Source organism: Lacerta agilis, chromosome 1, assembly GCF_009819535.1.
Source record: "Lacerta agilis isolate rLacAgi1 chromosome 1, rLacAgi1.pri, whole genome shotgun sequence".
In the NCBI taxonomy this organism is placed as follows: Eukaryota; Metazoa; Chordata; class Lepidosauria; order Squamata; family Lacertidae; genus Lacerta; species Lacerta agilis.
In genome coordinates, this window is record NC_046312.1 from 69785206 (window position 1) to 69800367 (window position 15162).

The 15162-nt window shown below is 38.2% G+C and overlaps 1 protein-coding gene across 12 annotated transcripts in view; it reads right to left on the reverse strand.

Moving 5' to 3' along the window:
* Positions 1-15162, reverse strand: part of PLEKHA7 (pleckstrin homology domain containing A7) — a 145968-nt gene that overhangs the window by 74067 nt on the left and 56739 nt on the right. For 10 of the 12 annotated variants that reach the window (XM_033153623.1, XM_033153632.1, XM_033153614.1 and 7 more), the window contains one exon: positions 5129-5212. The exons of the other annotated variants lie outside the window; for them this stretch is intronic. In XM_033153623.1, coding sequence (XP_033009514.1) covers positions 5129-5212 — 84 coding nt within the window. The remainder of the gene's footprint in view (positions 1-5128; positions 5213-15162) is intronic. 12 annotated transcript variants of the gene reach the window in all.

Here is a 15162-nt window from a genome sequence, read left to right on the forward strand (position 1 = left end):
TTCCAGGACTGTCCCTGGAAAACCAGGAGACTTGGAGGGTACGAAAGACAAACTAACCAGAAATGCCTCAAAATAATGGTTCGCAAACCCATTTCTTGTTGAGTTTGATTGTTTCAAATCATGGTTTGGAGGCAAATCCAGTTACCATTGTTTATCTGATCTGAATGCTGTGGAAAACTACAGATGGATTACAAGACAGGTGGAAGTGCATGAGCTCACATGGTGTTCCTGATTGCCAAGAAGTGTTTCGTGCCTCATATTTAGGTAGCCCTTGAGCAGGTTCAGACAAACCTTGGCTTCACCGTCATAGTTTCTTTGGAAAAAAACAGCAGGTTTGGATGGCAGACAAAGCCAAAGCTTCGAAATGGGATTGCTTGAGCTGTGATCCAGAACACAGATTTTGCACATTATGGTTTAAACAAGCTTCCCCTCCCCCACCCTTCAGATATTTTGTACTACAACTCCCATTATCCATGACCATTGGCCATACTGGTTGGGACTGATGGAAGCTGTAGTTCAACAACTTCTGGAAAGCACCAAGTTGGGGAAGTTTTAAACAAACCATACAACTTGACTTAGTGTCATATGTGCCAGTTACATACAAACCAGAAAACAATGGTTTGAGCAAACCATAACTTGCCTGCAAATCAGAATTGGAAACTACCAGTTTGAATGCTGTTTTCAGTCCAGTGTTGTACAAGCAAACCATGGTATGCCACAAATCCAGAAGTGTAAGAGGAAAACTCATCACGTAAGTGGGGGATGAATGGGACTGAATCAGCACAAGGTTCCTAGCTGAAGAATGGTTGTGCTTGATTAATAGTCCAGTAATGTAGTACAAACTTTCAAGATCTATTTTATATTATGCAGCTTTATTTTCATAATAAATAAATTGGTCATACTCAGAGCAGATTCACTGAAATCAATGGACTTACACAAGTCATGTCTTTTGATTTAAGTGGGTCTACTTTGAATTTGACTTGGTTTGTTTCAAACTGACTAAGGTGAAAAGGAAAGAATGATAAGTCAGTATCAGTAAACACATTTTGCCAGCTCTGCATATTAATTAAAAATCAAACCCACACAGCAGTTTTTGAACAAAGCTATAGGCCATTATGCCATGGGAGATTTGGTTGTTTATGTCACAGAAAGGGGGCCAGGAAAAACAAATAGAAAACAATGAAGTATTATTTAGACTCAGAGGAATAAAAGCAGTTTAAAAGGACAAGGTCTCTGGAGGACAAGGAAGATGCTCAATTTTGCCAACAGAAAAAGGTTGCCACATTAAGTTAATTATCTCTTGCAGAATCAAGTCATAACATGCTAGTTAACAAAGTCAATTTTAACTGAACACATCTATTTAATAAACCTTAATTAGGGTTTTATACATTAAGAGAATAATTTTTTGCTACCTTCACAAATTATAGAGACATGTGAGAATAGATGAGTGCATTCTTTTACATTTAATGACAGTTGTCAAAACCAATTTTAAAATATGTTACTTTAGTCTTTCGATGTATATAGGCTCACATGCAAGTAAAAACATGATACATTAGTTATGCCAGAAGTAACATGTTCCTTACAAGTGTTAATTTAAAAGTTTCCTTGCTTGCTAGCATCTATCCGCATTTTTAAAAGGGAAAAATACTATAGCTTAGAGAAAGTGTCAGAATATGGAAGAAAATGTGGAAGATGGAAGAAAATATGGAAGAAAATGCATGGATGAATGTGGTGGGGGTTTCTGTTTTATTTTTTTACCAACAATGACTCCTATTAATCTAAACCAAAGTGCTCATGCCATACTAATTTTAAAGCATCAGACAACAGAGTTTGTTAAACAACCTGCACAATTTGTAAATGGAAAAAAGAGGACTCAAATTAGCAACATAAAGAACAGAAGGTTGAGTCTAAGAGCACGGCTGAATGAGGCTATACTGGGCAACATATTGCTGCACAGAAACCTTACAACTTCTTATCTACCTTTAACACAGCCAAATGGGAGCTCTGACAAATTGGCTGTCCTGAATGTTTCTGTGGCTGTCACTGATATTCAATGAAAGAATAAACGAAATAGGTAGGTAAGAGCAATTCTTGGGTCATTGTTCATTATTTCTCCTACAAAAGAGCAACCTATCAGACGAAAACAGCTAGTGAACATGACAATCAGCTTCATGGTTTCATTCAAGACAGGAACAGGTCGGCCTCCAACATCTACTTGGGATTAATTATATTTTTAGCACCCAACTGTTAAGCTGATTCCACCCTTCAAAAAAAGGCAGTTTCATTAAAAGGTTTCACAATATTAGTTGCTTGCATGTGCACTATTTAAGAATTCACTTAATTTTTATTTATTCTACCTTGTCCTTCCTCTCACAATATCCCAGAGTGGCTTACAACAATGATCAAAAACCAACACTATAAGCAAATTAACTCACACCCCACAATTGGTATGGATGCCTTCCATTTAGACTTTGTAGGAAGGCTGAGTTTCAGAAAGTGGAAGATTCAAAGCTCTTTAATAATAATCTCAAACAAAGTTTATGACCTTTTTGAATAATTTATCTTATATATTAGCATATGCCGTAACAGTTGCTGTCTTCTTTTCTCTACATCAGAGGAAAAAATATATTTTTAGTATTTTGCTATCTTATTCGTTCACTGCTGAGGGAGAACATATGTATGGTGCTTTACATAAAGAATTCTATTTGGCAAATAAACACTTTGAAAATTATTATGCTGTCAGATGCATATTCTATACCCATATAATACATTTGTCTTTCTCAGCTAATATCTGCACCTTTTACACACTTTCCATTAATTAATTTCACTGGAGTTTGTACAGAAAATTTCCTGATAGATTGCACTCAAAATTTTGGATTCCTTCCAACTGTACAGTTCTTTGATTTTATGATTTGGCAAGGTTCCAGCTTTTCCTTCTTAAATTGCGGCACCCAGAACTGGACACAGTATTCCAGATAGGGTGTGACCAAGGCAGAATAGAGCGGGACTTTTACTTCTGTTGATGCATCGTAGAATAACATTAGCTTTTTTTTTTTACTGCTGCAGCACACTGTTTATCATGTTTGATCCTTTTCAGATACACTATTAGCAAGTCAGATGTCCCCCATATTATATTTGTACAGTTGGTTATTCCTGTCTATTTGTTTCAATGGAAATTCATTTTGTTAGCCTTGGCTCAGTTCTTCAATCTGTTAATGTCACCCCAATTTTGTCTTCTGCGGCATTAGCTACTCCTCCCAGTTTCATCATCTGCAAATTTGATGAGCATCACCTCAACTCCTTTGTCCAAGTCATTTATAAAGATGTTGAACAAAGGGCCTAGGATAGAACCCTGCAGCAGAACCCTAATTGCCACTTTTTTCCAGGATTACAAGAAACCAGAAAGTAAGTACTCTTTGGGTTTGGTCAATCAACCAGCTACAAATTCACCTAACAGCTACCTTGTCCATCCAAAATTATACCAGCTTCATCGCAAGAATATCAAGGGGGACTCTGTCAAAAGTTTCACTGAAATAAAGATAAAGATGATATCCTTCCTCCAAAAAGCAACTTTGAGCCTTTCACATTTTCAGCTAGTGAGAGATCTGAGAGATGAAAAGAGGTATCTCTAGGAGTTATGGCTGAGTTCACTGGCAGTCTTTGTCTCATTATCAATTTTTTTCATCTTCTTCCATCCCTATTTTATCAATCTGTGGTATACTGCAAGCCTTCTGGATAGGATTGTCACACTTCCATGCCCTTTCAAGTGACTAGAACTGTGTGAAGTGAGAAGCAGTATGTGAAAGACTGGATAAAATTTACTATATGAAGTATAGTATGTTCCTGGAATAAATGGTTTAAAAAAGAGGCCTATGTCAAGTAATTGGTCACTAGCTAATCAGCTGTTTGACTGAAATACTAGAATATTGACTGTGACTGTAGAACTGCAGGCAAAGTTGCAGAACTTCAGCAATTAATTGTGGACTAAGCAGTTATTAGATGTGTTTCTGTACCAGCACTGAAGTGATATGATCTCTCTCTATTTATGGCAAAGGTCCAAGGGGCCACATGCCAGTGGTGGGAAAGGCCAGAGTCAAAAGTGGATGCACAATACAAATACAATACAAAGTGTGCATGCACACGAAAGCTCATACCAAGAACAAACTTAGTTGGTCTCTAAGGTGCTACTGGAAGGATTTTATTTATTTATTTATTTTTGTTTTGAATACAAATAAAGTTTACCTTTGTGCAGCAGACTAGTTTTGACACACACTCTAACACTCCCTGCTATCCTCCATCTAGGCAAGCAAGATGCATTGTCAGTGTTCAAAGGCATATTCCATCCATAAAAAAACACTTAGGGGAATGTGGAAGGTGGCAGTTGAGTGTTTTGGCCTGTAGAAAGAGGATGTGGCCTGGGGAGAGTCCCAAAGGCCAGACAGAGAAGCCTGGATTTGGCCCTTGGGCTTGATGTTCCCCAGCCATTATTTAGATCTATGTGGATGAACCTCAATGAGCCTTGACAAACTTCAGGATTACTAGCTCCTCCCTTCCCATCTCCTCCTCCTGTGCAGCCAGAATTACTTTCACAGAGTTTAGTTTCATTTTTAAATAATCTTGGGGTAGCATTATTTTAAACCAGTTATCCTGGATTTAAACTAACTCCATTCAGTTTCACAGTAAGGCTACTTCATGGTTTATGAAGCTATAAACTACCTAGACTGTTTTCAACCAGGACCTCAGGTTTGAATGCAATGCTAAGCAGCGATTCTTTAAAAGTGAAACTAAACTTGGCAGAATTTTTTTTCCTGGCTGTGTGAGAGAAGGAGGGAAGAAGAAGGAGCATGCAGGTTTGTGGGTTTGCTTTGGCTCCTTGAGAGTTGTCCACAAAACATGACACCCTGACCATAATCTTTGACTTCAGAAAAAATTCTGATTCTCTAAAGTTACTGTTTCTAAAAAAAACTTTTTAGTATCAATACAGAAGGTAAGATTGTAGTTGGGAATAATGTTGATAATTGACGTATTTTAGTTGTACATGTTTGCGTTTACCTTGCAACACAAAAATTCAAATGTTTACAACACATCCTATTTTGTAAAAAGTAGTAAGACTGATCAAGCTACTTACTCCTCTTGTAAAATAAACTCAACGTTTTCTGGGGAAAACTGGCCAGTCACAGGATGCCTAAATGTTGTAGTCTGCTGGTTGTGGCTGAAAGGAAAATCAGAATGTAATTTAATGCCAAAGCAAGGACAACTCTGAGAAAATTACAACTTTTCAAAAATATTTGCTCTGCCTAGTTGCTGATCTTACAAAGAGATCATATTTCCTGCAGTACAGCAGGAACATTAGATCCTTTTATCTGTTTTGTCACAGGCTTGTTGAATCTACGAGAGATCTACTATCCTATTTAAGTCCAAAATAAGGACATCATTTGTTACATACACTTCTGATATTTAACAGAAACAGAAAAGTGTGTTTCTATCATCACCACCAAATGCTTGCTCCCATATTGAACACCGGTTACATTTTTTGTGTACAGACAGGAGAATCAGTCTTGTCTCAAAAAAATAAACAAATATTCCAAGAGATAAATTCTATACCACATGATAAATGTTATGCTGTACAACCAGTACATAGAAAGTAAACAGCTCTAGCAATAAGAAATGTTGCTGTCAACACTTATTTCCCCAATATAGTTTTGACTTTTACTGAACAAACTTTAAAACAAGCTAAAGCTTTTGTACAAATGATCTCCATTGATGAGACTGGTGTGTTATTAACATATAATGTAATCTCAGGGAAAGTTTGTCAGTATTCAGTAGTACTGTATAAGGCTCTCCTAGTCTTTCATAGCCATTCACAATTGTATTCTTCCTACAAAGATATAACCCTAAAATGATACTTGTGAAGAAGGAATCTCCTAGTCCCTGAACTGGTATTTTGGCATTTCTTGAACTCTCTGCGGCAGAAAAACTGAAGGGACTTTCCAAAACAATTGGCCTGGCCACTTAGTCTTCAAAGAAAAAAATGGTGAACATCACACCAGCTACCTTTAAGCTCTGGGGCATTCCTAAAGGAGGTCTTTGGATTCTGACCATACTGCCTATTTGCATGAAGCATGTTTTTTAGACAGCATAGGCATGAGCTCTGTGACTTGTATGCAGCCCCTGTGCACTAATGGGAAAACAAACCAGAAGGCCACAGTTAATCATAGCTGTGCAGTATATAATAACCGAGAAGAGTCTAGGGCTTGCTGATCAGAAGGTCGGCGGTTCGAATCCCTGCCACGGGGTGAGCTCCCGTTGCTCGGTCCCAGCTCCTGCCCACCTAGCAGTTCGAAAGCACGTCAAAGTGCAAGTAGATAAATAAAGACCACTCCAGCGGGAAGGTAAACGGTGTTTCCGTGCGCTACTCTGGTTCACCAGAAGTGGCTTTGTCATGCTGGCCACATGACCCGGAAGCTGTCTGCGGACAAACGCTGGCTCCCTCGGCCTATAGAGCGAGATGAGCGCCGCAACCCCAGAGTCGGACACGACTGGACCTGATGGTCAGGGGCCCCTTTACCTTTACCTAAGGTCAGTAGTTACTAAACAAGTCAGGTTTAGTAAGCCACCTTTAAACCACAGCTTTATATCCTTGCTGGTTTTGAACAAATTAGCTAGTTCCCTGAGTTAGGACATAACAAGAAGTTCTTTTTGTTCTTCCTGACTTGTTTCTCCGTTTGTGCAAAGGAAGGAGTGAAGGGGAAACAAATAGACAGCGTGAGAGTGCATGGCTCATGGAGATCATCTGAATGTATGCAGAGAGTGACAAAATGCATCCAGAAAAGCTATAAGCAAATAGAAGAATAAATTAAATATTCAAAGTACGCTATGTAGCTAGCAAAACCTGTTCCGTATCTACTGGAAACAACAACAGTAAAATCCCTCCAAATACCAACAATGGGAGATAGTTCCATCTCCTTAAGAGCTATATTTAAACAGTCTCTAACAATAGCTCTTAAATAAAGCACCAAAAATGGCAATCAGTTCTGCCTAACAGCCTTCACGAGTCTTCAAAATATTTCAATTAGCATCCTATACTTTGAACAGCTATTTAATCTGGTTGAAGTACATTCCAGTAAGATACACCTGGCTTTGGAGGTCAGCTGTTGCTCTTTTCACCAGCAAGCTCTGTTCAAATTCTGTCCTTTCCCGTTGGTTAATTATTCCTGCATGGCTCAAGGTTAACTGCTAAATACCTTTTTAACAGGACTCAATAGATTGCTGAGTATGGGGAAGAGAAGACTTGCAACTGGCTGCATATTTCCATGTCTGGGCAGGTTAAATCCGACCTAACACAAAACACCTTTTTCTCACACATTCCTATACTTTTCTTTTGTCTGTTAATTAGCTTTCCAGATATATATATATAAAGTTCCCATTTGATTTTTTTAACGCACATAAAAATATGTAATTAGATTCATACTTTTGAGATCTTCCATCCCAGGAGTAGGTTCTGTATTGAAGTTATTAAATCACCAGGAGCACGCACAAAATATGTATTGCAAATCTATGCAAACAGTAATTTATAACATGTTTAATCTATCAGAACCAAGCTTCAATTATTCTAAACTATAAACTCAAAATTTACAAGGGCTGGGATCCAAAATGCTACTTTAGGCAATTCCATTAGACTGCCTAAATAAGGTACTTGAGATACTTAATCCCTTCTTCTATTTGCTTATAGCTCTCCTGAATGCCACATGCCTGGGAAAAGAGGAAGGTGAAAGGAGTTCTCTTATTCATGAAAGAACTACTCTGGATCCAAATCATTGTTTTCATTAATATACACAGCCTGATAATATATTAAATATATGGATAAATTATAGGTATCTTTGACAAAGTACTGGCTACTGTAATAATGTATTGATGAGCAATACTGGATTGATCAGCTGTTTAATTGATCCAGTTGAATGTCTAATCTGATGAACTTGCATATCTGGCTTAATTTTTAAATCTTAAATTATAAAATGCAGGCTCAATCCCCAGCATCTCCAGGTACAGATGGAGAGTACCCATCTGAAATCCTGGAGAGCTGCTGCCAGTCAGTATACACAATAGTGAGTTAGATGAACCAATGGATTCTCACCTCAAATTCCCATTAAAGCCATGAGAAAACCAGGAAGATGTATGAAACCAACCCACCTCTTGCACAGGGAGGCCTCACCAAAAACTCCTCCATCCCCTGGCTCTCACCCAGGGTGATAGAACGAAAAGAATGCCCCACATAGTATGACCCAAAGAGATGATACCCTTAGTGGTCTCATCCTGCAAAGTTTGCCCTGCTGCTAGGCACTCTGACACCCACAGTGGCACTTCCTATTGTCCCTGAACAAAATGCCAGCCAGAGCCCTCTTAAGGAAGCACCCAGAACTGGCTCAGTTCATTAACACTTCCCTTCATACCCACTCTTGAGCTGCCAGAAAAGTTCCCACTGCACTTAAAGTGCCATTAGTTCTCAGCAGGGCGGGTGTTTCAAGACCAAGGGGGGAAATACAAGGGAACAGTCTGCCACTCCAGCTCAGATGCTACAGCCTCTGCTACTCAGCATCAAAGTTGCTGCTGCTGCCATAGGCACCAAAAGAGTTGCAAGCAGTGCCTTTCCCCACCCCCACCGCCACCCCCAACCCAAACAGCAGCCAGAGCTTTCCCAAGAACTAGCTCAAGTGTTGCTGGCCAGGAAATTAAGGGTTAGTGTCATGTCCCATTTCTTCTCTGCCTAGCATTTTTTCTTGGCTAAACAAGAGAGGATGCCACTGCAGTAGAAAAAGGTGAGGAAAATAACATGCTGCAATGAATGGTCTCCATGCTAGCTATAGCACCATGTTTGATGGAATTGAGCGGAATAAAAAATGGGAGAAATTTAAAAATCTTCCCTATACAGTATTGTATTATTTAGCATTTATTTACAGAGAACTCTGCAAATAAGGTAATATTTCAGCATTCTCTTGATTTAAGACACAATCATCATCTCATATAACGTGAAGGTTAATTTATCAGACATTGAAACACGTACTTTGTTTCATATCTACCATAAAAATGGGGGGGGGGATGCTATAAACAAAGAACATTGATTGCTTTGGTATATGACTCCAGCACTGCTTTGTTTGTAAGAAATATTTTCCACAACATGACAATTCAGCACTTTGATTACCCACCAACAATGTAAAATCTAGAAATCCAGACTTAAATCAGCAAAACTTTTGGGAAAAAACATCTTCAAGCTAGATCACACCAATACGTTTTTCTTTCCCAACTGAGAAAAATTATTTCTATGGCTTAAAATTTAATATAATGGAGTTCACAGAAATGAAGTTCCCCTTCTCTCTTCCCTACAGCAGCACCCCCATGCCCCACCCTACATTCTTACAGAAGGCCTCCCCATTGTCCAAGGAGGATTTTTGAGGAATGCAAGTGACTGTTGGGGAGGGGAAGGGGGAAACATTATTTCCATGACTTTCCCTTGGTTAACTTACGCTAGGATCCAAGTCAGTAAATTTCTGAGTACGCTATACAGTACATTGATAACAACAAACAACAACAACAACAACAACAACAACAACAACAACAATTTATTTATATCCTGCCCATCTGGCTTGGTTTCCCCAGCCACTCTGGGCGGCTCCCAACACAACAACAACAACAACAATAATAATAATAATAAATAATGTGACAAAACATCAAACATTAAAAACTTCTCTAAACGTTTTATCTCAAAGAGTTGTCCGTTTATTGTACTTATTTTTCTCATAAAATTTATACACCGCTTGATTGTTTTAAAAAACCCTCAAAGTGGTTTACAAAAGATAAAATAGTAAAATCAAGAAAAATTCCCAACCTTACTTTAAAACATACAAAAGTTAAAGTACTAAAACAGACTGAAATGACCTCAACTTTCTAAGCATCTGGGAAGGCTTTTCTAAACAGGAATGTTTTTCGCATGCACTGAAAAGAGCACAGTGAAGGCGCCTGCTTGATCTCAATAGGCAGAGAGTCCCAAAGTTAAGTACTGTCACACTAAACGATTCAGTTCTTACAAATGCAGTGGGTATTATGTGGCACCTGTTGTACTGCCAGTTCTACTGATCGAAGCAGTCGTGTTTAGTTCCCAGTCACATCAAAGACATGAGGTGAGGGTTGTCAAAATAGTCACTATACTATACCCTTCCTGGTTCTTCTTAATCAGTCAGCATTTAATAGCGCATTCCTGTGCATACCGACCTCAGAAGAAAGCCTCATTAGTTCAATGGGACTTATTCCCAGCTAAGCATGTAGAGCAGAGTTTTCATGTTGATGACACAATTTTTAGATATGCATCATTTTGTGACACAGTAATTCAGTTTTACTAGCAAACCGGAGGTTAAATTAACCCCTTTCTAGCCCCGGGAGGAGCACAGGGAGCACTTGCGCAACACACCTACACACTGCAGCTAACACACTAATGTGTCGCGACACACAGTTTGGAAAGCTCTGATGTAGAAGACTATGAGTGCTTAGTTTACCATATATTAGCATGGAGAAACAACACCTCATACTAGCATAAGTTTTTATATTTTACTATCCCCATATTTATTTACTTAGACAATTTAAATACCACTTAACATAAAATAACAGTTTTCCTGCAGAGGAGGAAACGAGTCCAGAATGAGTTGTCATGGCCCACTTGCTCCACTGGCATGAAATTGAATCTTTCAGAGGGGTTTCCTGAACACTGAAGAACCTGAACCTCACTCACCAGATTCACTTCCTGCCAGCTCCATTGCAGGTCAAGAGCTGGAGTTCTTTTTCCAGCCATCCAGGGAGCAATAGAAGGTGCACATAGGGCCTTATGTATATATGTTTTGAAATAATCTATCAACGGAATAGTCAGCATAGTCTTGATCTCAACTATTGGTTCAGCACAATGTTGGGGAGTTGTAAAGAAAACATTGTTTGCGAGCAGTTTTCCATGGAAAGTGGATTAGAGCTGGATGGCTCTACTTTATTTGCCAGGATTATAATGCCATTTTAGTTATTTCTATCACTATTTAAAAAAATAAACCTTAGAATGTGGCTATTAGACCATACTTTCTGGACATTGTGGTTGCTAAATGAGAGAAACATGTTTTAGTGACTGATTAAATCTCTCTCTCTCTCTCTCTCTCTCTCTCTCTGTGTGTGTGTGTGTGTGCATGAATGAATGAAGAGGACATTTAAGAAATGAAGGCTATTGGCCTGAAGATGGTTGAGCTCAGTAGTATGGCCAGTTTTTTATTACCTCCTCTCTGTGAATGTGAGTATTGCTGTCTAGTTTCAGGTTCTCATTGAATCATTTCTGGCTCTATAGTCTCATCTTGTGATGTTTTTGTCTTTTGCTTTTTGCCTTTCAGATGGTGACCATTGCTTCTGTTGCAATCAACAACCTAAAATAGGTTACTGTTTGACATATTTCGTGATGGATATCACTCCAGTTGATGTGATAAAAGATATACAATACAGTAATTGTAAGATTTTATATTTATTAGTATAAAGCAGATGAATCTGGCATTGACAGACACTTATCAAACTGGCAGGTAGTTTCTATCAGCACCAATTGGGAATAAATTGTGGTATTTCAAAAGTTATTTATTGAGCATACTTTGCACTGTGAGCTGTATTATGCCAGTTTTTGTCATCCTCAGTATCAAGCAGTGATAGGAAAGCTTGATAATACACCAGACAAACAAATTTAAGCTCAACTATAAATATAGCCCATGAGCTGGAAGGCTTCTGTACTAGTCAGGGGGCAAAAGCTCATCATGTGTTTTTTTGTGTGAACTCCATGTTTGGTAGTGGAAAATAGCTGATAGCCTTGCATAACTCTCTGCCTTCTCTGTGTTTTCAACTACAGCCCTAAAATTACTAGAGTTATACAATTGTGTCAGGAAGTCTTTATATTAATTGCCTATTAATCTTTATTGGTTTAGTAAGACTATTCAAATTAAGTATACTTAATTAATTATACTCAATTAAGATAGTCAAATGCCTTTCAGATATATTCTTCTGACTGTAATCACTTCTGGTAACAGCTTAAGATAATGTCATAAACATTCTTAACGAAAGTCAAGGTAGCCCATCGTTTTGACATACTAAGAGTTTTGGTGCATATATATGCATATTCTTAACTCAAGCAGTCTTACGTGTTTTCATGAACCTATTAGTGCCTGTGTTGAAAATGCAGGAAACTTTGTGAATGCAGAAGAAGATATACCGTAAATCACAGCAAGATTAAGGCATGTACAGCCTGGATGGTCTGATATCTTGATTTGTTAACTAACTCTTATTTGCAGAAACCACAGTCTCTCATATTCAGATTAAACAGAAAAGGAATTTGTTTTAAACAGTGAACAGATCTTTCACATGCAGATAAGCCCTTCTCGTAACAAACCATGCAATTAGTGAGCTGGTTAATAGGAACAGGGAAGAACCTCAGTGAAACTCCCCCACTACTGCACAGCTGGGAGAATAACTTCTTAGTGTTTGCTTTCAGATTCACAGAATACTAGCCTATAAATATTTATAATCCAGAAATTATGGATCCAGAATAAAAATAAATAAAATAAATAGAAGCTGAGTTGTTGTATGAAACTTCACCTAAGAGGCAGAATGGCAATGCTTGTTTTTCCAATTTGTGAAATAGAAACACTACAAATGTATATGAAATACAAAGGGTCTTTGCTTCTTTACCTTGATCATTTTTTAAAAAAAACCATGCATTGATTACAATTTGGTACAGTTTTCAAGTGCCAGATGTGACCAATGGACAACCAGATGGTCCTGATGCAGATCATGCAATACTAACGACAATTTCTTATATTCTGTTTGTACCTACCCAACATTGTTGGATTAATTGCCTTTCCAGAAAATATATGTATACTTGAGAGCACAAGTACTGGTATTTAAACTCAGCCCTCCAGATGTTTTGGGACTACAACTCCCATCATCCCTAGCTACCAGGACCAGTGGTCAGGGATGATGGGAGTTGTAGTCCCAAAACATTTAGACAGCCAGGTTTGCCTGTGCCTGCTTTAGTAGCAATATTCATGATGTTCACTGAATACAATTAACATAACACAGTTTAATCCTATATATATTTGTAAAATACTCAAACTCAACAATGGGATTAAAGAAAAAAGAAAAGAAAAACCACTATACATGAGGCATTGGCTATGAATTACAACTTCAATAAGCACCGGAATGTAGAAAAGTAGATAGAAATCAGTTCTGTTAGAAAGGTGAATGATCTATAAATTTCCTCTTATACCGGAAGACCAGCTAATCCCTGTGACCCTGTTTGGACAGTCATATCTCAGTTTATTAAAATGAAGCCTCCATTGGACAGCTCAGTTAGTAGAGAATGAGACTTTTAATCTCAGGATTCTGGATTTGAGCCCCACCAAAAGATTCGGGCATTGCAAGGGATTGGACTAGATGACCCTCTTGGTCCCTTCCAACTCCACAATTCTATTATTCTAAGCATGCACAAGTTTTTATTTGTTTATATTTATTTATAAAAGTATTTATATACCACTAATTACAAGACATCTCAAGTTGCTTGTGTACTGAACCCTTTCACTACTGCCTTCAAGCAAGCTGTGATTAAACCAGAAATGCTACCTCAACCATAGCTTCCCACTTCATTTAAGCCAAAAATCTATTGTTACTAGCTTTGAAACTAGCCAGGAATTTAAACCAGCTTCAGAACTGTGGAATTTGAGATCCTGGCTTATTCTAAGGCTCATAACCCTGGTTCCCCTGTTAAGATGGATGAGGAAGCATGGCTATTTAGAAACTTCCTGTTTAATTGCATCTAATGGGAGGATGAAATGGACTACATAGATGGGTAAAAGGCTCGTGCATTTCTTGACTAAATAAGGGGCTTAAGAATCTAATACATGGTTTCCAAACACACCTTTACTCTGCATAGCTTTAAGGTAACCCTGTGAAAAAATAAATTTCTCCACGCTGGACCCATAAAACATTCAGAACAAGAAGATAATGTCACTCTCCACAGCTGACCTACTAAATGTTTTTTTTTAAGTTCATATATTCATGTAGCCTTGAAAGAATAAATCAGAAAAGCCATGGTTGATTAAAACAAGGAATTGCACTTTACTTCAATATAAATTTTAACAAATGATTGATTGTAATAAATTTCATTTTATTTAAACAGATAATTATTTCAAGAAAATTGATTTTAAGCAATGTCTTACATGTCATCTTCATATCAGAAGGAAGTCTGACAAAAGAAATCCTAATCCTTGAAGAGGCTGCATGGCATATCAGGCTAAGACTGCAGGCTCAAATCCCCACTTAGCAATGAAACTCAGTGGGTGCCCCTGGGCCAGTCCCTCTTTCTCAGAGTTGCTGTTTGAATAAAACCAGTAGGAAAAAGCACTATGCTTCAAGCTTCTTGGAGGAAAGGTAGGATATAAATTAAATAGATCAAATCCAAGTTAAGATACACATCTAGTATGTCCTCAGCATGGAAAATCCCATAGTTCAAGAGAAAGTTGAGGCTGAATTCCCATATGGTTTATGAGGACATAGGATACTGCCTTATACTGAGTCCATCCGCTGGTGCATCTAACTTAGTGTTGATTGACTGGGAGCAGCTCTCCAAGGTTCTACACAGGGATCTTTCCCAGCTATACCTGGAGATACCAGAGACTGAATTTTGGACCTTTTGTCACATGCAAAGCATGTGCTCTACCACAGAGTTATGGACCTAATAGCTCAGTAATAGCTAACTTGTAAATATCTTTTTGTCTTGTATTCTGGAGAGGGTTGCCGAATCATAAATATATAAAAGAAACTTAGAATAAACAAACCATGGACTTCCCTCTCCCCAGCCGACTCTCACACCGAAGAAAACCTTATCTCAGTTCAAACCTTTGATCCATGTAGCTGATATGTTCTGCAGTATATTGTGGTGACCTTTTTCCACCATGCACCAGTACTTTAAAGTCAATTAAAAATCCAATTAAACAGAAAACCTCTGCTTCTTAATGGAGGTGTAGGAGAGTTGTCGCCAGGCAAAGTGCTTTTGTACTCAGCGCCTCCCTGTCTCCCACATTCCATGCCGGAGCAACAGCCCAG